The sequence below is a fragment of the Gymnoscopelus microlampas genome, assembly GCF_963454915.1.
Source record: "Gymnoscopelus microlampas genome assembly, chromosome: 10".
NCBI lineage: Eukaryota > Metazoa > Chordata > Actinopteri > Myctophiformes > Myctophidae > Gymnoscopelus > Gymnoscopelus microlampas.
In genome coordinates, this window is record NC_139947.1 from 36,984,236 (window position 1) to 37,011,103 (window position 26,868).

Below are 26,868 nucleotides of genomic sequence, written 5' to 3' on the forward strand. Positions count from 1 at the left end.
CATCCAGATGCTGATGAGCGTTTCTGCTCTTATGTTGAACTTAGAAACAAGACAGGTCATGTTACAGTGTGAGGCCACTTGATGTGGCTCTGTGTGATATCCTCTTACCAAATAATCCAATCAACCTCTTGCACTCTCCAGAAAACACCCAGGAAAACAAATAATTCTTCTAATGGGAAGTGGTCGCTGGTTCAGCATGAGTTACACTTAACCATTGAAGGCTGTTCTTCTCATTCAACCTGTACACTTTGACCATTTAACTGAGTTACACTCTCTGGGTTACAAATGAGCCCTGGGAATTTTACTGTGTAGCTTAAACAGTTTGTTTTTTCTCCACCTGGGGATAGTTATAGAGCATATAGCTATATGTATAGCTGAAGGCTATTGAGTTGATGAAGTGTCGTTGACTCGTTGATGAAGACATCTGATATAAACATGGCTATAAGCCTATATGGAAACCTAGCCTGCATGTTAATACAGTATAATATGAAAGTGTGACTTAAACCCAGAGTGTAAATATGAGTTCAATTAACACAGAGGATTTTACTATGTAGCAATATCAGTGATGTGCTTTTTATAATCCTAACACCTACACCTGAATGTAACTTTTGGTACAAATTATCTGGGCTATAGCAAAGGGTGCAGCATGGTCCAGACACAGAGAGAGGAGAGAGAGAGAGAGAGAGAGAGAGAGAGAGAGAGAGAGAGAGAGAGAGAGAGAGAGAGAGAGAGAGAGAGAGAGAGAGAGAGAGAGAGAGAGAGAGAGAGAGAGAGAGAGAGAGAGAGAGAGAGAGAGAGAGAGAGAGAGAGAGAGAGAGGTGCAGACATGGCCAGCAGCACTCATTTTTGTCAATGGAAGTGAAAGACTGATGCTGTTAAGGGAGAGCTACAGTGGTTTCAATTTAACAATGGTTGGTTGTATGCAAGCCCTCCAGTGAAGCATAGTGAAGCAGTAAAGTCCGGTCTCTTTAATTAGGTTTATAAAGCATATCACTGCTGGACAATGTTCTGTTGTTTAACTACCAACTCCTTCTGTGATAAGAAACTTCTAGTTTTTTTTGACAACTCTGTGGTCCTTGATATGATAATGGCAATATTCTATTGGTTTTTTTTTCTTTCTCATTGGCATGAGAAAACATGCATTTACATTGCCAAAGCAAGTGTCAAAACATAATATTACATCGCTGTTATTGTGAGGCATGTGACATGATTATGCACCGCTGCATCACATCAGTGTCTTGAACACACATGCTCCACATGTCTGGTTTCAGATGTCACAATACTTTTACTAATATCCGCTCAAGTGACATCACAGTACATTTTTAAATAGTCCAGCTGATGACATCACAGTATTGACTAATGTCTGCTTGTGACATCACAGTACATTTATAAATAGTCCAGCTGATGACATCACAGAACGTTTTTAAATACAGTACAGCTTATGACATCATTGTACACTTGTAAAGTACAGTCTAGCATGTGACATCACAGTATTTGTTCTAAAGCTGTACATCTTTTGACATCATAGTGATAGTATACTTATTGCCTGGGATGTGACATCACTTTCTTTGCTGATTCTGTCTCAATCACAGCAGTCTTTCTTTCAGCTGAATGTCCCTGGCCTTTAGAACACATTCTGGTAAATGAGTGGCATTCATAAAGCTCCATCATTGGGATTTTAATTATTACTTATTCCTGAAGACCACTACAAGACCACTACCACTTTGTTTAGTCTATACTTTACTCTGTTGATCTAACAGCAACGCAGTTTTTTGTTGCGCAAAACTATGTGGTTTAATAAACTGCAGAGAAAGTGGTCACTAACTTATTCAGTTACATATGCTACTTTTATATTGATACGATAGCCTTCACCTATCAACATACAACCAGGTACAACAAACCAGGTGGTTTTAACTGGAGCTAAAGGGAGAAGAGAGACCACATTATTTTTTAATCATCCCTTCATTGGCTTCCAATTCATTTTAGAATAGATTCTAAGATTTTAATGATCATAAGGCATTAAATGGACTAGCCCCAAGCCGACAACAACCCATATTCCTCCCTTAAACCCGCAAACGTACACACAAATGGACCTTTAAGTTAACACAGGCAGTGTCAAAAATGACTCATATGGATCTGTAAGGTTAAAATATCCCATGTTCATCACTGAGGACTTTGCTGTACTTTTGTATAAGGGTGTACTGTCAGGTCACCACAGCTCTGCTCTGTTCCAAAGTCTAGATTAGCAGCTAAAGGTGACCAGGGATTTGCCACTAGGGTACCAAAGTTGTTGAATGACCTACAGAGTAAATTAACATTGAGGATTTTCCTGTGTACCATTCATACTCTGTACAGGTACATCTGTACCTTCTTTTAAACTTCAGCTAAAAACAAACTTTTTTAAAAACTAGCTTTTTATTGATACATTCTATTTCATTTGATCTTATTATATAGTATGCAAACCTTTTTATTTCATTTTATTGTTTGTCTAACACTTTGTAATGAAAAAAAGCATATAAATAAGGTTATCATTAAGCCTGGCATAGGCAGGAAAGTAATTCGAAATAGGGAAAGGCTTTTCTATTGAACAAATGCTGTTTAAGAAGCTGCTTTTTGCCTACTTACCCCCCACCCCATTCATAGTAGCCTAATCAACGAGAAGTTATGACAAGATGCAGGAGTTATCTCTGTTTCCTCAGATCATTATACCACTCAAAATAAAATGTTATTCATGCAAACCACTTGGGTAATTCAACTTTGAAACACCATTCATTAAAAATACGTTTCAAAACACTAAAGCAATATTAATGGGTCTTGAGTTGTGTCATAGCCTGCTGCACTGTTATGGAAGAGTGTGCTATTCCTGATTAGTAGGTTACCTTTTTGTTTGCTATAGTCATAATGATTAGTATCCTGTTGTATCTTATCCTTGGTGAAACACCTATTGTCCCCCTTGAATAATTGAGATCAGTGGATTTTGCCTGCTTTATTATTTCCTTAGTCAGCAACTAGCTACTAGTTTTGTCCCCTAGATCAATTACCTTGGTAACACAACCAGAGAAAGGGGGGAGTGTGTGTGTGTGTGTGTGTGTGTGTGTGTGTGTGTGTGTGTGTGTGTGTGTGTGTGTGTGTGTGTGTGTGTGTGTGTGTGTGTGTGTGTGTGTGTGTGTGTGTGTGTGTGTGTGTGTGTGTGTGTGTGTGTGTGTGATAAAGAGACATAGAGAGGAGAGTGAGAGAGAGAGATTGTGCCCACAATGGCGACTGTAGGTATGCTTAATACCTCTGGTTCCTTATCCGGGAACTACCTCTTACTCTGCTATTGGGCCATGGGGTCACGTGGTAAAAGTAACTTTACAGGGCTGCTCGCAAGTAGGAGGGCTTTATGGAGCAGAAAAACGACAAAGCTAGAAAAATTATTTTCCACTCCAGAAATTAATGATCATGAGCTCGTATTTGATGGAGTCTAACTACATTGATCCGAAATTTCCTCCATGCGAGGAATATTCGCAAAATAGCTACATCCCAGAGCATAGTCCAGAATATTACAGCCGCGCAAGGGACTCTGGCTACCAGCATCACCAGGAGTTATATCCTCCGCGGGCGAGCTACCAAGACCGCCAGTATAACTGTGCAAGCATCCCTGAACCTGACACGCCAAGGGGACATGGACTACCCCATTCTGCTGCGCACCTGCTCGCAGGGAAAGGGCAACCTGCCTCATGTGAGACCCCACAGTTATCCATGTCCCCCGCTACTCCGCCAGCCGCGACCTCCGCCTGCAACCAGGCTACGCCGGAGCACCCAAACAGCTCAGCCTCCTCCAAGCAGCCCGTGGTGTACCCATGGATGAAGAAAATTCACGTCAGCAATGGTAGGCAACTTGTGTGTTTATGTTCCCTGCACTCCTGCTCTTCTCGCTCCTCTCTCCCTTTTTCCCTCCCTTTATCAGTCCCTCTGACTCCCATCTCGTTGCCAGCCCCTGCTCCGATAGCGGGGAAGCCTTTGAAATGGCACAATTGAGGCGGATTTACGACTCGGCATTGGTAATTACACCCACCATAAATTTTATAGCCGAGGTATACTCAGGGCAGCCGTATCACCATGTGGCTTCTGCTGTTATGTATTGCGCGATGGAGAGAGAGAGAGGGGGAGATGAATAAGAAGAAGAAAAAAAAAAGATTGAGCTTTGTAATCTTGCATTAATAATTTAGCCCATAGTTGGATGTGAGTGTCCTCTCATTACCCTGAGAAGTTCTTAACTCCCCATTTAAATTTCTCAAACAGCTAAACATTCATATCCAATAAATCTTTCAGCCCATATCTCAGTCTGAGGCCATTCTTGTTTACACCTCCTTTCCTCCCTTTCTGTCTCCCTTTCTTTTTCCACTTCTCCCCTTTTTCCAGTGTCTGGTTACAATGGGACGGAACCCAAGCGGTCTAGGACAGCATACACTCGACAGCAGGTCTTAGAATTGGAGAAGGAATTCCACTATAACCGATATTTAACTCGACGGAGGCGCATCGAGATTGCCCATACCCTGGTGCTCTCCGAGCGACAGATTAAAATCTGGTTTCAAAACCGCAGGATGAAATGGAAAAAAGATCACAGGCTGCCGAACACCAAAGTGAGATCGTCCTCGTCCTCCACCGGGTCCAACACAAGCTCGGCAGCCGGCGCTGTGGCCGCTGCCTCGGCCACTAGTGCTGGGGCGACGACACCCGACGAACTTTCCGGAGCACAGCATGGCGAGGATATTACCAGGTTATAAAACCAACGTCAAGATTGGGTATAGGAAAAAAAAGGACTGGTTATTTATAGAACAATTATATATTTTGTTTTCGTAGGTATCTTGTTGCGGTTTCCTTTAAGTCCAAAGTTATATAAAATGCATGTTATATAGCATGGATTACTGCGAATACCGATGAATTATTTTTACGTGACACAGGGTTTAATTTATTTGAAGCAGAATTAAAATGATGTTTTTTATGAAAAATGTTTTGAATGAAGGAGAAAAAAAATTGTAGAAAAAAATGTACATTTTATCAAAATGTTATTGTGGGCCATTCTTTTGCCCTGCTGCCCAAGGTGAAATGCACAATCTATTTATTTCAAACAACACTGGAAGGAAATCATTATTATTATAGTTATTTTTGGTAAAAAGCTGAAAAACCACACCATTGATCTTGAACTTGTATGTTTAGGATAAAAACAATGTGTGAATTACCTCGTGTACTTCAAAAACAGGATTTTGATTTACAATTTAGTTTTGTGGTGTTGATGTTGTGTTCTAGACCGTTAAAAGCAGATTATTGTGAAATGCAATAAACGGAGTTTAGTGTATTGTGATAATCATATTGGTCAATAAAACAGTGAGTGTCTACTAGTTTTACATAACGTTTGGGTTGAACTTCATTCATGGCCAGCTGAGGTATAATATTGTTTTTGGCTATGGAGTGATCGCCTTAGAAGTGTACAGTTTCCATTGTGTGAGTATTTCTATTTGACCATTTTCATCCAGGAAACACAAGTCACTGTGTCTTTACAGCCTGTGTTTATGGAATACTGCTGCTCAACCTTGCATCTTTATTTACCAGTGTAGAGACATTTGCCCCGGTAAACACAGATAGTCCTGTATGTGTGTGTTTAGCCCTGCACTCAAAATGGACTCCGATCATTTCTGAAAACGGAAAATTGCAAATGGAATAGTTTGTGCTGTGCATATTATACGTGCAACCTCATCAGTCTGAAGGGCATTCAATTAACCATAAAAGACAAGCCAATTGAGGCCCATATAGACTGCACTGCATCTGTGACAGTGCCACGAATCCCAGCCGGCTCCAATCCATTCTCATTTACTGACTTGGAAAATAAAGCTGCATGCCGAATACTTTTGAACCCTTTTACAAAATATGTGTTAGAAATTAAATGATAAATTGTTGTCAAAAAAATATTCTTATTCATTTTGTAACCTAAGTAGTTGCCCTGCTTTTATAGACCATTACACCATTATGCGACTGGAGTTTTCAAATGTGAAAGAAAAAATAAAGTCGTGTATAAGAGATAGTATTGAATATAATGCGTCATGTGGTCTTGCATGGTTACACACAGTGATAGATAGTGATGTAGCAGCCCAATGTTATGAAACAGGCCTTGTGAATAGGAAAGATGGCCGTCATGTTTACTTCATGTGTGTTCACCAAATGCTGTGCCTTTTGCTTGTCAATTTCACTGGGAGTGCACAAAATGGTTCCATTTGCACACTCCCAGAGTTAGACTCAAGAGTTAAATTTACATTATGGATTTTTACTGTGTATACACTGTGTGTTGCATTGTACTATTGCCAAATATAGTTTGTCATGTGCAGCTGACGACAAACTGAATACCTACAATTTCAAAAAACGGCGCTAAGCCTCTCTCACTCTAACGTCATCTGGAAAGTGGGCCGACACACTGTTAAAGTCTTTACGACTGTAGACATGGGACTAGTAGTATAGCCTATTATTATTATTATGCTGTAACCCTGACAGAAGCATACCAAACTGTATTTCCTTAAAGGATTGGTTTGCCTTTGCATTCTTTTTCTCACGCCGATACATTGATTTTTTTTTTTACAATTTGGCAACAATCGTTTTAGAACTGAATGCTTGGGTTGGGAACGTTACTTGAGGCACGAAGACGCGCAATGAATGTGATAGATTATTGAAATTGTGACTTGAATGGACATTATAAAATGCCTTGCTTGGTGGGGGGCAGAGGGAGCACAAAGGAGAGAGGTATTCCGGGTCATTAATCTTGCGCCACAGAGTATTGTGATCTATGCTGCAATATAATTCTAATGACAACAAACATTTTTTGATGCGCACAAATATTATGTACCAGACAAAAGACACGCCGCGGTTTCGAAATCTGTGAGACTTTAAATGGACTTGGAATGTATAGTCTCTTGCTAAAACTTTAAGCAGCATTTTCCTTTTTGTTTATATGGACGTGCCTCTGGAGTGGCGTTAGAATGGGGCTCTCAGACGGGGCGCTGAAAAATGAATTCAGAAGCCTTTATGCTGCCGGACAGATTAGAGAAATTAATGTGCACGCCTCGGTCGCAGCATCCCTCCAATCTCTTTCTAGGCCCTGTCGCCTCCATGTCGCGAGGCTGAAAAGGTACTTTATTGAAGTTTGGGGCGAGCTGCAAGAAGGCCGAGTTCACTTCGAGGACACGTTATTCTGTCCCATTAGGCTTATTTCAGTCTGGATGGCCGACCTTTCCAACCCTGTGACCTGGCGGGCTCTCGTGTGCGTGTACCTTCTGTGTGTAACCCTCGTTGCTCCCCCTTGGCCTCCGCTTTCTTTGTGGGTTTTGCCGCTGTGCGCCCGTAGAGAGAGGCCTGTAGAAGGGCATCTCTGAATGTGTTGCTCCCTATTGTTACTCTTCGTATTGTGACCCGAGAGAGAGAGCCGGCCAGCTCTCGGACTGTGTCCCCTTCTTCTCAAGCGCGCCCTTTATCCTTGTTGTAGGACATCCTATACAAATCTGCAGGACTTCCAAAATAGGGTGGTTGTGTGGTAACGCGAGAGCTAATGCTGTCACGTGTAATGGGAGACAGTAGACGACACAGTAAAATCCTGAGAGAGTTACTTTAACTTCAAGAGTATACAAATGTAACCAAATGCACAAGGGTCCATTTGGTTACATTTGTATAGGCCTACTCGTAACTCTTAGGATTTTACTGTAGCACAATTTACTTATTTTCACATGCATCCAGTGCATTCAAAACATATGGCCTAAGCAAGCAGTGTTCTGAAGTATTCTGAATCCAGCTGAAGTTGGAACTTTTCAGTCACTGCTCAGTGGATGGGTGTTATAGGCACTGCAATCTAAAAAGTAGCTCGTGAATTTTCCCTGCAATTTCCTGCTAAATAGGCTATATATCAAATTAAGCGAACTTGTGTAAAATCTGCTTTTAATAATAATTCTACTAACATTTGGAAAAAGCCTATAAGCAAACCCCAGGGACAATTTGCGTAAAATCTCTAAAACTGAGTTCAGGGAATCAGGGCTTGTCTTGACTGCAGAAGATAATGGTCTCAGACCAGCACAGCCGTTACTGCACGTGTCCCTGTCTAGAAAGGCCGGCAAGTTTGAACTTTGTCTTACATGTAGGCTAAGTTATGTAGGTTTTGGTCTGAGTCTGTCTGACCATGTTATCTCCCCCTGGAATCTCCCCCTATAAACACACGTTCTGCACTTAACTCGACGCCTCCGCAACAATACTGTGTGTGTGTGTGTGTGTGTGTGTGTGTGTGTGTGTGTGTGTGTGTGTGTGTGTGTGTGTGTGTGTGTGTGTGTGTGTGTGTGTGTGTGTGTGTGTGTGTGTGTGTGTGTGTGTGTGTGTGTGTGTGTGTGTGTGTCACTGTTGTTCAACATCATTTAGTCATTATGAACCGCCAAAGCTATACATTATGTATAGAACAGTAATAAAATAATTATTAGAAAAACATTAGATCAAACCGAAATCTTAGAGGATTGTTATTAGAGGCATATTCTTATTTGGTTGAATATGGTATTTCCTTAAAACGATAGAAGAACTATTGCTTGAATTAGTACAATTTGGTCTTGATTTACACGACGAACTTGGCACTGCCAAGTATTGCTCTTAACCACTTTCAACCTAGCGTTGGAAGAAGAGTGGGCACCTTGATCTAAAATTGGCTATTTTGCCCAAAATGTTTATAATATATATATACATATTTGAAAAATGGTCCTTAGTAATGTAAAGTGTAGGCTACATGATGTGAAAACATGCATGGTACATCATTATCAGACTAATTTTATTCTTGTTTATGCCCCAAAATGACTGGATATACAGGTTTTGTAGCAAGTTGTAGCAATTGAAGAAATATTAGGCCTATTAGGCCGAATGTTCAAGCATGTTCTAATCATGTATACTTTACATTACTTAAGACCATTTTCTAAATGTTTTATTTTTTAACATTTTGGGAAAAATAGCCAATTTTACATTGAGGTGCCCACTTTTCCTTAGTGCCCACTCTTCCTGCTACCCCTATTTTGGGCATTCTAGGTTTTTTATGTTTCAAAATGTTCAAAAATACTGAAAATGCTGTTCTGAACTGAAAAAGTTCAGAACAGGGTGTTATTAGTTGATATTTTAACTATTTTCACGCGACATCGTCTACGGCGAAGTATAAAACAGGGCTTAAGTGTTTAACCTCACACGCTGGGCTGGACAACACTGTGTAGCACAGCATCACCCATATCCATTTCATGACTTCTTGGGTTTGAATAGGCATGACCAGACACGGCCGGTTCCACGTGGCACTGCTTTTATGTGGACAGCAAGACTGGACAGAATTTCCTCTTTAGAGCACTGACAGGGTGGTGGCATAGGTAGCCTGCATTGTGAAACTGATGAATCAGATCACACAGCAAAATCTGCAGTGTACATTTAACTCTGAGAGTGTAAAATGGACCCATAGGGATCCATTTCACAGTGATAATTTAACTGAGTGCATTTTTTTTAATGAACACTTCAGATTCTACCATGCAGTCACAGCTATAACTATAATATTATATATAAACAGCAACTTCCTGAGTGTTTAATCAGAGTTAGATTATATATATATATATATATATATATATATATATATATATATATATATATATATATATATATATATATATATATATATACACACACACACACACACACACACACACACACACACACACACACACACACACACACACACACACACACACACACACACAGTATGTCATTTGTGTATAACATAAATATGTTTTTTTTTTTTAAACATAACTTCCAAACATTTTGTATACCTTTAAAATCTTTTTCTCCAAAAGCCAATTTTAAACATAAGCCGACATTGAATATAGGAATGAAACGAGTAGCCTTCAAGTTCTAAAACTTGGGAAAACAAACATTAATTTATGCCTATAATATTGCTCGGCCCTAAAATAACTCTTTTGTGTTTTCTTATTAGGCCTAAACACTGGGCTATTACGCACGGCTTCTCGCCTGGTCCACGCAGTGGAAACTTTTCTAATATGTAAACACATTGAACAGACCAGCGCTCTCAGTATCACCTCGTCAGTTTACTTTTCCGCGTCACTCCATAAACATGCTAGTTAGGGATGTTTCCGCATGCTTCACTAAGCTATAAACGGATCTATTAACAAAACATTCTCCACAAAAGTACAGCCACATTTGAGGATAATTGGCAACACATGAAAACATCTTATCATCTTTTATACAAATGTATTATTTTTCGTTAATTCGTGACTTTACCTGCCCCTCCTTTTAAGAAAAAAACAAAACAAATTGATTGTAATTTATTTTGGTCTACTATATAACCTAACGTAGACCATTACTTTGATTTAGTGTTGTCAGAAATAGCTTTTAGTAGTCGTATTATTTGCACCGTCCAGAAAAATGTATTGCGTTTTGTTTGAAGTTCGTTGTTTAACATTAGGGAACACAGTAAATCAGAATGCATGTTCCTCATGATCGTCTCGTCTTTGATTTGAGATGGTTTTTAATCTCATACGATTCTCTGCAGCTCACATTCCACTCCTGCAGGCTCACGTTGATTTATAGTCGCCTCTGGCAAGGAATCTCACTTGGAAGACATAAAAAAAAAAAAACTTTACACAAACACATCAAATTGTTTGCACAAGACCAAATGCTAACCAAAAAATTATCGACTATTGTGATGGTGCTATAGTTTATTACCTGGCATATTGTTGGTAAAGTAAAATATTTTCCATTTGTTTCAGGTGAGTGTCTCTTTGATAGTAGTCGTGTGTGTGTACCGTCGGAGACTAGAGTATTGTTATGGTGTGTAGTGTTTAAACGGCAGTCATGGCAGTTGCATAAAGGCGCAGAGTTGAAACAGGGGTCACGCTTGCTATTTTCCAGGGACAGAGAGGCTCTCTCCTCTCGCATTGACCAGAGGTGGGTGTGTCATAAATCCGTAAATCTCTGCTCCCATCGGCTCACCCAAGGGAGCAGATGTACTCTCTCTCTCTCTCTCTCTCTCTCTCTCTCTCTCTCTCTCTCTCTCTCTCTCCATCTCCCTCTCCCTCTCCCTCTCTCTCTGTCCTCTCTCTCCACCATACAGAAAGAAACAATTCTAGAAAGAAAGACAGAAAACTCAGAGAGAGAGACGAGAGCCTGTTTGCAAACTGTAATGTTGTTAAATTAACTTTAAAACAATGCCAACTCACTAAAACAATACCATGTTAATATGATTCACTTGTTAATGTGAGAAATACAATTATTATTTTTACGTCGCATCAAGTGACGTTGGGCAATTTGAAAACCTAATACAGTAGACTCTTAAATAAAATAAAATTAGGAAATGATTACGTTGACAAACATGCCTTTATACGCTGTCACCGTAACGCATATATGAAAAATATGTCATGGGCCTGTTTGCTGCATCGCTCAGGACCTTGAAATTACACTCTTCTTCATTCATTGGAAGCCTCGGTGATGGCAAAGAGAGAGAGAGACATTGAATGCATCTAATAACTTTTATGATTATATTATGACCACATTACCGTTGTCAATTCATCATTTATAGTTTAATGTGGTTAAGTAATTTACTTGATTAGTTCACCAAAGTGATGCTGGTTCTTATTTTGCGCGCACACACACACACACACACACACGCACGCACGCACGCACGCACGCACGCACGCACGCACGCACGCACGCACGCGCGCGCGCGCGCACACACACACACACACACACACACACACACACACACACACACACACACACACACACACACACACACACACACACACACACACACACACACACACACACACACACACACGGTAAATCAGCAGTGTTAATTTAACTCTTAAGCCTTGGTTGCGTGCCATGATGTCATGCACCGAAAATAGCCGATCTACAATCTCCCAACCCATTGCACTGCAATGCCTTGTGAACTTGTACGTCAGCTATTTTTTGGACAGGAAAAAGTGGACCCAAATGATCTTTTTTTTTTACACTTTCTCAGTCAAATGAACACTCCGGATTTGTTTTACTGCATGTGCACCAGTTGCATGCCAATTTGATAAGTCCCTTGATGCTGTGCTTGTGGTTAATAGTAGCTTCCTCTGTCTGCAGGCATGAGTGAAAGTTTATATCAGCATTTAAACCCTCTAGCATCATTCTCAGTTACATCCGCGTGTGTGTGTGTGTGTGTGTGTGTGTGTGTGTGTGTGTGTGTGTGTGTGTGTGTGTGTGTGTGTGTGTGTGTGTGTGTGTGTGTGTGTGTGTGTGTGTGTGTGTGTGTGTGTGTGTGTGTGTGTGTGTGTGTGTGTGTGCGTGCGTGCGTGCGCAAAGACATTCCTAACTACTATTAACTTCCAATTTGTCAAGATTCCTAGAGGCTGAATTATAATACCATAAACTACTTAAAAACCACAGCATTCGTGTTGGTATTTGCTGCTCTTAGTGCCATTCTAGGAAGTTGTAAAGATGGAAATCCATCTTCCTTTGAACTTGCTAGCTCACTAAATATCTGGAAACTGGAGCTTAGTTTTCTTGTAGAACCAGAGAAGTGAACGTTATACTGCCACATCCTTTACTGTGTGACACTTTATTGGTTCAAAGACTAGGATTTATGTTTTTATGTGTCCTCAAGCTTATGCTACAGCTACAGTATAGGCTATAGCTGCAGCATGCAGGCTCAAATGAATAACATGTCAACATGGGCTGGGCGATATGGATAAAATCTGCAATATTTTTGACCAACTTTGATCATACCGATATTGTGACAATCATTTGAAAAATATATATTTTCCAAACATTTTCAAAAATTGCAAAACATTTTAGATCTACAAGCAACAATATTGATGTAAGCTATTTTCATAGATGTTTAGCAGATACAAGCTCACAATGCACCTTGATGCTAAGCACTGAGTGAACTTATAGATCTGCTACAGTATTATCACTATCTTTAAGTTATAAAGTATAAAATAGGGCATTAAATCATTAAGTCCCAAAAAATACATCAATTTCGTCATATGACGATATTACGATGTCCAAAATCTCAGACAATATCTAGTCTCACAACATCAATATAATATCGATATGTTGACCAGCCCCATCAACATGTAAGGATAGCCTCACATGCTTACATATGCTTATGCAAAAGTCAGGCATGTTTGGGAAGTTGACAATGCGTGTCTTTTCCTCAAGTATGAAGTGCAGTCTGCAAACTCCAGTCCTTTCATTTCACTCTGCATTGTTTACAGCAATATAGGGCACTGAGCCCATAAATCTTCCCCTTGCTCTGCCAAGACAGGGCCATTTGTATGCACCGTTTTAACCGACAGCATCCTCTGCCCATTAACGTCCTCTCTCCGGCTCTCTCAGTCTCCTCTTATCTGCCCAGCTCTGTCCCGTGGAAATACATTAACTGATCCATGCATTCGTTGAAGCCCCGAAAACTAATGCAGGTTTTTGTTTAAAAAGGTTAACAGATATCTAATTTGTTGCCAGAAAGCTGGCACGTGCAGTGATGCAGAGAGGCTTCAAACTTGTTGCAAGGACGTTTTATAACTTTTTCCGACATTGTCCTCCAAGTCTGTTTTAGTGGCACAGATTGCCTTGAGTTCTTGCGTTTACGCTATCGATTATTGGTATGGGGAATAAGAGTTTATCGATGGTTTCTTTGGCTGTTTGTGTCAGCAACCTAGAGAGCGCAGAAGGTAAGGAGGAATTGTAAAAGGGTTGACACCCAGAGCGACCGGCGCGCTTTTGTGCGAGAGAGAAAAATGATTTATTGCCATCGAGGCGGTTCATACAGAGTTCACGGAGAATTGTGGTGGAGGCGCGGAGGAGCTAAATTATGGTCTTGCTGAGCTAGTATATCATAGATTCTATCTCCAATTCAGAGAGTGTGTTCAAGGGTTAGAGGCAAGGAAAACAAACCCAATTTAATTACTTTCTTCCATTTCATTCAACTTAAAGGCTGATGCCTAATGCAGCCCAGTATACGAGCAAATATGAGGAGGATGGTGCTGGTGGTGATGAAGATGATGATAATAATATAACGTGTTTGGGAGTTTGAAATATAAATGGATGCAATTAGATGCTATTACATCTAGATCTATCTCCCAATTTGTAAACGTTTGCACAGCTTTGTGACTTTTAGGCCCATGTTATCTTATCTAATGTAATTTCCCATAGGAAATAGGCCTATATACCCGCTTTGGCCAATAACACCACATTATGTCATCAGCGTTGTTTATTATTAAGCTTTAAAGCCTATAACCATTCATGTATTTTGATCTTCAAAACTAAAAACTAAACCTTTACAGAATGTGTTTTTTTCTAATTCAAAATTCACTCCAAAAATAACAACAAAAATCAATTCCATGTGGATCATTACGCAGCCACAAAGGCTTGGCGCACGGCAGAGTGGGCGTGTCCACCCATGTCCTTTGATTGGACAAACCTCCAAACCAAATCATTCCATGTTTAATGGAAACATTTCAAGCGTGGAGGGTTCAGGTAGAAACCTCTGGTGACAGTGTGGTGTAAACGGAATAGTCAACCCTGAATGCATAATCCATCACTCCCCGAGAGACGTTTAGAGAGGGTTCCTCTCGACAGCCTTGCTGGGGTGAAACATCAGACGAAAAACCTATATCATCTGAAGCCGATTTCAGCATAGATTGATAATGGTAACACGAACCCAACATCATTCTTCAGAATTCTCTTGTTTTTTTTGGGATGGCTTCTTCGTTTAGATGTAGTCCTTCAAGTTTAGATGTAGAGTTCTGCCTTGTGGAATCCAAGTGAGTGGACATTTGTTTGAAAAATGTGATTGTGCTGCAGGCCTCGGCCGCTGTATATAAAGAGTACAGACTGCACACAAATAGTTACCAAATATTATTTATTATTTATTTTCCATGGTTTGCGTTGCAAAATGCACATTTTAATTGCATTACGCACTGATACATTAGTTGTCCTTTTGAGAACCTCAGTGTACCACAACCAGCGCATAGGAGGTTTTACATAATGCTCTCTTTGTCTCTTTGTCCATCCAACCATGTAAAATACTTTGCTTTGGTTTGCTCTTACAACAGTGGGGTAAGGCTACTGTTGATCACTGCCCGACATAGCCCACTGCAGGCATGATGTAACACAATACACATGATGTAATAATAAATGCAAAAATACTGTATATTCCTTTTAGCTATTCTTTAATGATTGTCCCCTTTGTCTTTGTGTGGCAATGACTGTCAACCCTTTGTCTGACCACTCCCAGTGAATCCTATTAAGTCGAAGGCTATACACTTTGAGTGCGGTAGCTTTTAGCATACTGTAAATAGAAGGCAAGGTCTTCGATTTAAATGAGCAGGTATAAATGCGCTGCACACACTTAGCAATTCAAAAATAATCGATTAGTCTTAATAAAACAAAAAATAAATAAATAAATGGCAGCGTGTATGAGACCAGAATACCAGACGACAGGAACAGCAGGGAAATTAGGAAGAATAAAAAATGCACAATGAACATAATTATTTATCAGCATGTTTAATAATGTGATATAACATCCCACAACGCTTTTCCTTCTCACATTCAAAAAAATATTCAAACAAATTAGGCTATTAATTGTTGAGACAGATTGCATGTATAGGCTCAGACACAAGACAACCAGACACAATGTAATAGGACTATAGACTAGCTATTTGATGTAACCTACCACACAAGTTCGGAAGGGGAAGTTTCAAGCCTCGGCTTCTCCTAAAAAAGTGTCCTGTCAAAAAGAATTACAGAGTGAAATGAGCTCTAAGTTAGTTTCTAATCACTCGGTCGGTTATGAGCTCTCTCTCCACTCTCCTCTCCTCTCTCTCTCTTTCACACACGCACGCAGCGCGCGGGCGCGGCGCGCGCGCGCTCACACACACACACACACACACACACACACACACACACACACACACACACACACACACACACACACACACACACACAAACCCTCTGTCAATTTCTCTCCCCATATAGCCTAAACACATTTCTGCTGTTCTCTCACCCTCTCAGAAATTGCATATTGATTAGAACTGTTGTTCCCCAGTATTCATATTCTATTGTTTTTTTGTTTTGTTTTTTTATCCGTAGGGTGAAGCAGTGCTCGCTGCATATAGAAAAGCTTGTCTGAAAAAAATATCGCAGAAAGCTCGTCCGGCGCCTCAAGTTGCCAGCAGAATATTTTGCTAACTCCAGAGTGCAGTCATTGGAGGATGGCACCACGTGACCATGGCACCCTTCTGGTAAATATTATTCAAATGTTCCACATGCTTATTCCAAGTCATCCTCCCTTTATGCACGTATGCTTTCAGCTTTAATTGTGAGGGGGACATTAGACAGACAACCTAGAGCTTTTCACCACTGTTGAGGGATTAATTGTTTGATTTTTTTGGGGTGTGTTGATGAGCTTGGTGTATGGACCCCCAGCAGTCTTTCCAGTTGCAGCTGCACAGCAACAATTTTACTCTGTGCTCTGGACAGGTGCCAAGAGTGAACATGGCCTACTACAGTGGAGGAAGAGGCCCAGGCATGCAACTTAACCAGCAAAACATGACCTCCTCTTCTGTTCATGTCAGTTCCAGGTTGAACCCGGATGAGCGGTTTAGGTGCCCACTGGAATCTCTGGATCAGGACCATGGGCATGGCAAGGACAAGGTGGACACCAGGAACACGAGCTGCAGTCCATTCACCATCTGCCGTCCAGGATTAATCTTTCCCTGGATGAATCCAAGGACAACTGACTCAAATCAATCAGGTAATTCAGATTTTTTTTTGGGTGTGTCTGTTCAAGGTTAACCACTTGAACGCTATAGCAGCATCCCTGTTCTGGGGGAGAACATTTGGCGAAAATATCAGATCTACAAGCTCACAACGCGTCCCATTGCTACACGTGATCACAGAGGCTAGATGTTGTGAGCTTGTTGGTCGGCTCTTTTCTGTGAAGAGATTTGGTGTAGAGGGGGAAAAGGAGCGGACCAAGTATCCCATATGCAAGTTACAAAGTAACTCTAACATTAATGTTGGATTAACGTGGAGGGGATTTTTTTATGTATAGGTTTTTATTTTTATTTCATTACTGTGTAAGTGATTCATCAAAGTGAAAAGTTGCTATTAATCAGAAAATATTAGTACAATGAGATAAAACAAGAATGGTTCATCCAAAAGCTCCCTTCTCCCAAATCTTTCACACTTGATGCCAAATTTCATTAAGACAACAAGCAAAAAGCTACTGTAATGGCATAACATCTGTAAACATCAAAATAGCCTAAATCTGTCACCTTAATTTAATGCTACAACCATCATTAAATTATTTTTCTCCATAATGTGTAGTCTCTCACTCCCCTCTGAGGTGTATACATACATATATGAATATGAATATTATAACTGGCAAACCAAAATCTTAACTTTGTGATGCAAATTATTTATTTTCCTGTTACACCCAGTAATTCAGCGCTGAAGACAGATAACATAGCATGTAGGCAACACAAAGCTTTACTTTCAAACACACCTTTACAATTATAGTGTATGTCAGAGTCAGTTACAATGGCAATTCATATTTTTCCTCATCAGCATCTCACCTAAACAGTATGATGATATATAAGACGAACCCAACAAATTGCATAAATAGCTATACAGTCAAGCCCCAACAGCAGAACAGTTGCCTCTTTATGTGAAATTGGGCCTTATTTAATCTCCATTAACAACTGTATGCTGTATTGTTATCAACTGAGAGCTGGTATTGCTCATATACATGTCAAATGGAATCTCTAATGGTGGTTATTTTCAGTGGAGGTCCCAAGGTACCTTTTAAGTGACTGAGATGGGGATTTGACAGGTCTGCTTCCGTGTGTGGCTGTGATTAATGTGGGCTGTCATCCAGCGGTAGTGGCGTCAGATGTTTCCCCCAGACTGTTTCTTCGGGAGCTAACTTTCCCCCGAACACATGACAGGATAGACAGCGGAGTCTTGTACACTGTCTCAGGCATGACTGTATACACAGGAAAGGCTTAGGGGTCCACTTGATCGCAGGAGTGATTGGTAGGGGATTAACACTGGGCTTACTGGTACTTGATCTTGCTTGGAAAATCTTACAAAGAGTTTTACATCTTTTATGACAGACTCATCAGTTAATTTGACACTGCCCTTTTTTATGTCCTTGTTTCACTAATGCACTTTTCCTTTGGCACCAAGTCGGTGGTGGTCCGGAGGCGGGTCTCCTCCCAGGCAGAGTCGGGAGAGATGGCGGCAGGAGGGAGCGGACGGCCTTCACCAACAGCCAACTGCTGGAGCTGGAGAAGGAGTTCCACTTCAGCCCGTACCTGTGCCGGCCTCGGAGGATAGAGATGGCCGCCGGGCTGCGGCTCACCGACCGGCAGGTCAAGATCTGGTTCCAGAACCGCAGGATGAGACACAAGCGGGAGCACACGGACAGAAGAAGGCTTGGTAGGCCGTGCCAGTGGGTCCCGCACGCCGCCCCCCTCAGCCCGGGCTCACGTGCTGCTGGACACTTGAGGTTCCCAGCAGGTGCATGCCTTGTCAGAACTTCCTCCTCCAACTCCTCAAATCTGCAATTTGTGGACTGTGATCAGTTGTCTTCGCCTCTTGGTCCTCAAAGTGAGACCAACAGCGGCCAATATATTTGTGTTAACCATGTGGACTTGTCCCATCTCAACTGTTTACCCCCATCTGTTGCAGATGGCGCACTGTCATCCTCTACTGGCACAGATAGTTGTCAATATCACCAAGCTGGTATTTCAAAACCGATCCTGGGGTTCAGTGATGCCCATCCCTCCTCTTACAGTCATCAGGATATCATTGACACAGCTACCCTTCCTTATTTGTAAAAGACTAACAGAAGTCTGGTTAACATCCAGCACTGAGATCCCCTCAGGTTTCCCTTCTGCTATTCATTGAACTTTTTAATTAGATTATATGAACTTGTTTTAATTACAGAACAACCATAGAGATGTAATTGTTTTTACTCAATCATGGCCACTGAAGACCGTGCGTCTTCCAGTAGCTGTACTTGCTGCCTAGATTACACATAATAGCATGCACAAGACATTTCACAAAAATATTTGAGCAATAAAATAAGAAGTGGTTCTTTTTGCTGTAGCTTCATGACTGTTGCATTTGTATTGTTGTGCATGGTTGGTGCATGTTTAAATCATACTATACTGTAAGTCAATTTTGTATTTTCTTCTATTGTCAGATAATAGATAAGTGGTTGTGCAACGGCTGGTTTGTATATATCAAATCATGCCAAATTTTCATGTCGTGATTATGTACTGTAAATAGATCATTTATGTAAGATGGCTAAACTGTGAAATGCACAAAAGTATGTTCATATTGAATGATGTTATATTTTTGTTACAGCCATTAAAGGATACAATACGTCTTTGATACTGTTCTTGATTAATTGAGATGTCATATACATGCTTAATAAATGCATTTGGGAAAACTGTGGCCCTTGTGTAATGTTTACCCCATTCATTGCTTATTAGAATTAGATATTTTTTTTTCTAGCAGCAGTAGTAGTTTATGATTAAGGAGTCCTGGATTACATCCCAAAAGAAAAAAGAAAAACGAGAATGATTCTGTAATCAAATTAAGGCATGCTTTAGATTCATTGAAAACTCCACGATATTGTGCATTCATGTTGCACAATCTTGCCACACAAGCCTCTCCCTCGCTCCTGCCTCCAAGTTCCCTACCATTAATCATTAAGACAAGGCAGTCTTTACAGCACTCTAACCACAAGCTCTGAACCCAGTGGGCGCCATGACAAGATCTCTAGCCTCCTCTTTCCCAACTCTCGCCTTTTCAAAAGGCAAATTGTAGTGTGGCAAGTCGGGGCTGGCCTCCCTCTCAGGGGGCATGTTAGTTGCAATGGCTTAGGAGCCCTTCCTGCAATACATAGGCCACGACAGACCAATAAGGTTCACAATGTATTCCTCTAAAAGCACGGCAAGGAGACTTAAACAACAGCGACTGTGACAATCTGACATGTTGACTTTTAACTGTAAGCCCTATCTATCTACCGGTATATTGTAGATAATGTTATATTCCTGCGTTTTATTTTCAACATTCCTAGTTTCACAGTGGTAAATTACACACATGGGACATTTAGCATTTATTTGACAGAAATGGGTCACAGTTTCTCTAGGGTCTCAACAATCATATACGCCAAAGATAGACAGTAGCTTTCACGACCAAATGACAAAGCCCCCAAACTTTCTCATAAACTTATGATATAACCCTCCTTTCTGTCAATAAATGAAAGCCAAACTGTAATGAGCTGTGATTAAGGACAATTGACAACCATGGGGCACCATTCTGGACAAAAGCCAAGCCAAATCGCACAAGGGAGAGATAGGGATATATATGGGAGAGAAAGAAAACCACTGTGCAAAGGTTAGATGTTCATGCAGGATGGATCGAAATGCCTATAATAAGAGCAAATGAGAGCCTTTTCCCTCACACAGCTTCAATTCAATGACCGCAGGTGCATGGGATCAAGTGCTCATGCAGGACCAATACAAACATCAAACCTGAAGTGGGAATGGCTGAATGTTAGCGCTAGATCACAGCTAGGAGAAGGAGCAGGGCAGCTGGCTGGCAGGTAGTGGTCACAGAGGTTATGCGTTCAATCCCCATACACTTTTCCCATACAAGTCCAAGTTAGTTTTGGAAGCCGACATTCAGGGGACAAGCTGAAATGCAGAAGAGGTCTGTGGCTCAGGCTTTAGCTAAATGTGCAGGGTGTGTGATCACGCCCGGTTATTCAGGACAGTATATTTTGATATAGCCACATACAGAAGGTGACAACAATCAGAGAGGCAGAAGGACTTGTGTTAAGCACCAAAATAAAGATGCTCAAGTAAGTTACAACTTAGATGTACAGTATATTTTTGAAAAGGAATTTCCACTGGAAAGCTTGAAAAGCCCCAGTGGCTTAAGATTCAAGATTCAATAATACATTACCATTTCAATGAAATGCCTGGTGATAGGAATTTGTCTGAGTGTGTGCTCGAGGTAGACAAAACGATGTACAAATTAATGTGTTCAGTATACCTTTTAAATTCCTTCAACTGTAATGTGAGATTTTTGAGCCAATTTCCTATAAGGAAAGATTGTGAAAGACTCTTGTAGAACAAGTGCAAATTGTCTCAGTTACTCAGTGTGTTCAGAACTTGGCTGAGTCATTTAAAGTCCCCCAACTTTAAAGGAACACGCCAACACAACTTTTGATCTACATAGAGTTGACTAGACAAGATCAATATCACTGTCACCTCTGTGCGTTCAGTACAAAGATAGCTTCGGTCCTCATGCTAATTAGTTTTAACAGAAAGCAGGTGGAAGCCACTATAGCTTGCACTATAAAGTGAGGAATTGAGGCAACTCCAAAGCTGGTCTGTTTAAACTACATCTTGTATTGTGTGTGGAACTAAAATAAAAAAGGTCACAGTGGTTTTAGTGGTTTTACTATTTTTACAATAACCACAACCACAATAACAAACCACTGTGACCTTGTTTGAAGTATTTTAGGTGTACACACAATACATACACATGATGCTGTGTGTAAACAGACCCGCTTTGGAGTTGCTGGAAGGTATATTTCCTCCTCACAGAGCAGGTTAGTGGTTCCCACCCCCTTCCAGTCTTGGTGCTGAAGCAAATTAGCATGAGCACCAAGGCTATATTTATACGGAACGCACAGAGGTGAAAATGGGATCGGTCTTTCTTGTCAGACTCTGTGGAGAAGTAGGTTGATCTAAGGGTGTGTTTGCAAAAATGCCAAAATCAAACAAACCAAAGGTTGAAAACCTCTTGGAAAACAAGTACATATTCTCAGGCAATAGACAGACAATTAGATAGACATCTAGCTGATGAAAAGTTGTTACTTAAACCCTATGGAACCAGGGTCCCACAGGGCTCTATAATAGGCCATAATAGATCTGCTAATTTTTTTCCCTCTACACCTAATTTATTTGCAGAACAAAACAGCTGTTTTGGCAATGCGTCGCAATGCATTGCCAAAATGTTGCCTACATCGATTTCAACACCAAACCGTATGGAGCAGGCACAGCCAGGAGCTCTTGACCACAGTGAAGGTTAGTCATGGGCTAAATGCCAAGAAACCGGAGGTCGTCGCCTACAACATCCTCACAGACATCCACCTCTAACAGCAACAGGAGGCACAGGGCTGAAACTCACCATGGGTCAACACACCAGAGCAAGACCTTAAAGTGGAGGGCTCTGACTGGCATGGCCAGTGTGTGGAACTCCAACCTCCCCCCGTGGATGCTGGACCGTACACCGCCTGCGTGTCCTGCAGAAGTCCCTGGATGGTTGCTTCAACAGAGTGCAGTGGTGGAAAAAGTACTAAAATGTTTTACTTAAGTAACTTAAGTACTGCAATGTAGAAATACTGTAGAAATACTCTGTGACAAGTAAAAGTCCAGAATTCAAAATGCACTTGAGTAAAAGTACATAAGTATTGGTATCAAAATGTACTTAAAGTACCCAAAGTAAAAGTACTAGTTATGCAGGTCCCATTTCACAACATTTCAAATGTATAAAAATCCATTGAGATCGGCTATTTTCAAATTGCCACAGTTTAAAAAGGGCTGAAGTGGTTTTGTAATAATAATCAAATCTACTTTAGTTACTAAGTAACTAGTAACTAAAGTTTTCAAATAATTGTAGTGGATAAAAGTACAATATTTGCCTCTGAGATGTAGTGGAGTAGAAGTAAAAGTACTGCAAATTGGAAATTTTATTTTCCACCACTGCCAGAATGTTACTTCCAGTAATACAAATCTACAAAACGAGTAACTCACCAACAAGCGTCTGTATGAGGGGGTTACCAAGGGTGATTAAGAACATCGTGGAGAGTTCCTTAACGGTGTGTGAGAGGCCATGATTTGAATGGAAAAATTACCATCAATAGGTACTTAGTCTAGTAGAGTCATCACACAAGAGGGCATCATCAAACTGGCAACCATTGCACTTTGTGGCGCAGGGGTAAATTGCTGTACGAACAGTTCCCTCAAGAAGAAACAGGGTTTAGATAGTCACCTAAATGTGCTGGCATGTGGTCCATTCATTCGGAGGGTTTAGCCTCACCAAGACCGGGCAGCCAGAGTAATTGTCAGGTATACGCTTAGCCCAAACAGTCTTTAATGTAGTGCGTTTGTCACGTTCTGGGGGACCTGTAATCAAACTCACTACCCCAGCCAAAGTGGATGACTCTCTGATTGCCCTCAGTGTGAACTGAGCCTAAACTTGGGCGAACAATGCTGCAGCTTGTTGCTCCCCAAACTCAATTTCAGCAAGACTGCATGTCTGAGAGTAACTGTAATCATTCAAGAGCATTGGGGCCACTAATGTAGTATGACGCTAGCATGTGTGAATTATGTCCATCTACCCACTACAATACTTTACTATGTTGTTTAAAAAAACAAAAAAACTGGTGGCTCAGGTTGTTGGTGGACCATGTGTTCCTTTCTGGGTGCAAGGATCCAGGTTCGGGTCCCATTCCCATTGTCTTGCAGGTATCTGCCCTCGTTTTCCTGTCTCTCTGCACTGACCTGTCTGAATAGTCTTGTGAGCCAGACTGTTGCCTCCCACAATTTTCGAATACTTCCGTCATATGGTCTGGAGCACGGAAGCTCTGAAAAAGCGTGCATTTATCCAAATATAAATCAAAATCATCTAAGGATATATAGCTTGCTGCTTAGCAGAAATGGTAAAGATATATTTTCCCATTTCTTTCCCACTTTCCCATTTGATATATGTGTGAACGGAAATGACGAACAGATGACAGCTTCCTGTCTCGGAAAAGGTCAACTATTCATCATCACAAAAATCCTGTGGATCTCGGGATCCACATGGGAACAGGGTGGCTCCAATGTGGATCTCAGCCTGTGATGTCAGGCTGGCCTACAGTATGACGTATGACTCCACATTTGGGCAAGATTTCAGCCCACTCCAAGCCCATTGACTTAAAATTAATGTTGAAATATTTCAATAAAACACACACACACACACACACACACACACACACACACACACACACACACACACACACACACACACACACACACACACACACACACACACACACACACACACACACACACACACACACACACACACACACACACACACACACACACACACAGCACCCGTTTTCAGAACCTCCTTGGCCTAACTGGCAGCCTGCACATGAAATGTGGCACGGATCCTAATTATTCAGTAAACCTCCCCCTATTTCCATGGAATGGATCCTCCCGTTCTCACCTGGTCTCACTCACTCCTAATTAAAGGCCTGCTCTATATTATGCTGCCATTTCTATCTGTTCTGTCTGGCAGCAACACAGAGAGAGATAGGACAGCTGGGTAAAAGACATCACACTATAAAGAAACACCATACACCCTCGACAGTGCATGGATAACGCAGGACAAAAATATGTAATAAGAGTACACGCGGTACTCATGTCATTTAGTGTCTTTACTGTAATGAACAGTTGTGTGTTAATTAGTCTATTGAATGAGCAAAGCGGCCATCGTGTGTGTGCATCATACATCTTCATAGCTAACGGCACAAAAGACAGTCTAAGTCTACATCGTGTCCCCTTAGGGAGGATGAATCTATCATTTACCCTCCTGCTAAAAGTCCCCACAGTCTCCATGTGGAGGGGGAGTGCGTGGTTGTCCGTGGCCGTCTTCAGCTTCCTCGCTATACGCACCTTCGTCGCCTCCACCCTGTCCAGAGTATAGCCCCAATGAGGGAGCTAGCTTTCCTGACCAGCCTGTACAGGTTGCTTGTGTCCCTGACATTAATGTGTCAGGCCCCCAGCAGGCAATCGAAAAGAAGAGGGCACTAGCAGTGGTGGAAGAAGTACTCAGATATTTTACTTTAGTAAAAGTAGCAATACCACAATATAAACATACTGTTACAAGTAAAAGGCCTGTGTTCAAAATGTTACTTGAGTAAAAGTACAAAAGCATTGGCATCAAAATATATAATAAAGTACCAAAAGTGAAAGTACTAAAATGTTTGAAAAAAGCATATTTTCAAATAGCCTATGTATACAATAGGGCTAAAGTGGTGTGTGGTGTATGTATGTTTTATAATATAATGATTTATATCTGCAAAATAACTAGTAACTAAAGTTGTCAAATAATTGTAGTGGAGTAAAAGTACAATATTTGCCTCTGAGACGTAGTGGAGTAGAAGCAAAATTACTCCAAAAATACTCCAGTAAAGTAAATTTACCTCAGAATTGTACTTAAGTACAGTACTTGAGTACATGTACTTAGTTACTTTACACCACTGCCTGTTACACACCCCGAAGGACCTCAGTCTCCTCAGAAAGAACGATCTACTCTGACCCTTGCCATAGAGGGCATCAGAGTTGTCAGTCCGGTCCAGTTGCTTGTTCAGGTGCACTCCCAGCTCACGAAGATCCTCACCACGTCGTCCTCCTGCTCCCCAGGGAGGGTGAGAGCACAGAACCCCTGGAAGCACCCTTGTTTCTCACTAACACATCAGACCGACACCTCTGCATTCTCACGTACTGCGGTGTACCTGTAAGATAGCCCGTGATCCATGCCACCGTACCTCGGTCCACCCCGGCCGTATCACTGCCAGGGCCGTAGCCACGGGTGGGCATAGGTAGGCCTGGGCCCACCCATTTGTTTTTTCTGCCCACCCAAATTAAAAATAAATAAATATACATGTATATTATTTTTTTAATATCATATTCAGCCATTTTGATAACAGTATAGGCATCCGAAATCCGTCACAAACCCGCCAAAACATTATCAAAAACGGCTAAAAAACGCAAAGTTCCTGCCTAGGCCCGCTCCTGCCTAGGCCCAGCCTATGCTAGCGTTCTGGCTACGCCACCGATCACTGCAAGCTTCTCCGCTATAGCAGGTGTGTTTGGATGGTGTTGAATGCACTGGAGAAGTCAAAGGACATGATTCTGACGGTGCTGGTGCTCACAAACTGCAGGTGAGGACCCTCTGTCTGTGTGACTCACACACACCTTGTATTTGATTAAGTTAGTTTACAGCTTTCTTCATGTGTTGTTGTACTTTAATGGTTATTTGTACTTGAATGGTTACGCTCACAGTAGGCTCCTACAGCAGAAAAAAGGCCCCGGATGGCGTCTCCACAACGATGCTACGAATGGCACTTGGATGTCACGCATGGGAGAACCACACATCAGATATGTGGACCTCGACGGGGGGGGCGGGGGGCCTCCCATGGGTCACGGACAAGGTCAGGGAGAGAAAGATGAGGCTATCATGGGCACCGTGTCAGGCACCCGGAATTGATGGCGAGCCCACTGACACTGTGGGAGGCAACCCAAGGCACAGCTAGGAGGTGAATGGGGCGCACCACCTACGTGGACGCACACATGACAGTGGAGCCAGCAACACTGTGGAGCTCCATACCCGGATTCTGGATAGGAGGGAGGGGAGGGCTGCGATTCAGGCGTCCCGAGTTGAGTCTTTTGAAGGCTTTATTTGTTTCTGACTAGGCCTAGTGCAGGCGGCAAGGTCAGTCCATCCATATCCAGGTCTCCAAGTCTATTAATGCTGTTTTGGTTGGCGACTGAATGCTTTGCCTCTATAGGCTCTATGCACAGCAGCCATATTATCACTTCCTTCCCAGGTGTTACCAATGATACTAATGAAGGCTCTGTTCCATTTAGTCTAGCACAGTGGTTTCCACGACCCCCATAACTCTGAGAGTGTACA

General features: G+C 41.5%; 2 protein-coding genes across 3 annotated transcripts in view; both read left to right on the forward strand.

Annotated features, from left to right (window-relative positions):
- The window catches only part of LOC311053078 (homeobox protein Hox-A2b-like), a 40,176-nt gene extending 20,714 nt beyond the window's left edge, over positions 1 to 19,462 (forward strand). For both annotated transcript variants that reach the window (XM_084068468.1, XM_084068469.1), the window contains 3 exons: positions 16,183 to 16,334; positions 16,668 to 16,846; positions 18,283 to 19,462. In XM_084068468.1, the coding sequence (XP_083924594.1) occupies positions 16,321 to 16,334; positions 16,668 to 16,846; positions 18,283 to 18,935 (846 nt within the window). In that variant the 5' untranslated portion in view covers positions 16,183 to 16,320 and the 3' untranslated portion in view covers positions 18,936 to 19,462. The remainder of the gene's footprint in view (positions 1 to 16,182; positions 16,335 to 16,667; positions 16,847 to 18,282) is intronic.
- On the forward strand, positions 3,223 to 5,824 carry hoxc4a (homeobox C4a). Its single transcript, XM_084068471.1, has 2 exons — positions 3,223 to 3,871; positions 4,405 to 5,824. The coding sequence occupies exons 1-2, from the start codon at positions 3,436 to 3,438 to the stop codon at positions 4,767 to 4,769; spliced, it is 801 nt and encodes a 266-aa protein (XP_083924597.1). The 5' UTR covers positions 3,223 to 3,435; the 3' UTR covers positions 4,770 to 5,824.
- Positions 19,463 to 26,868: the final 7,406 nt, after the last annotated feature.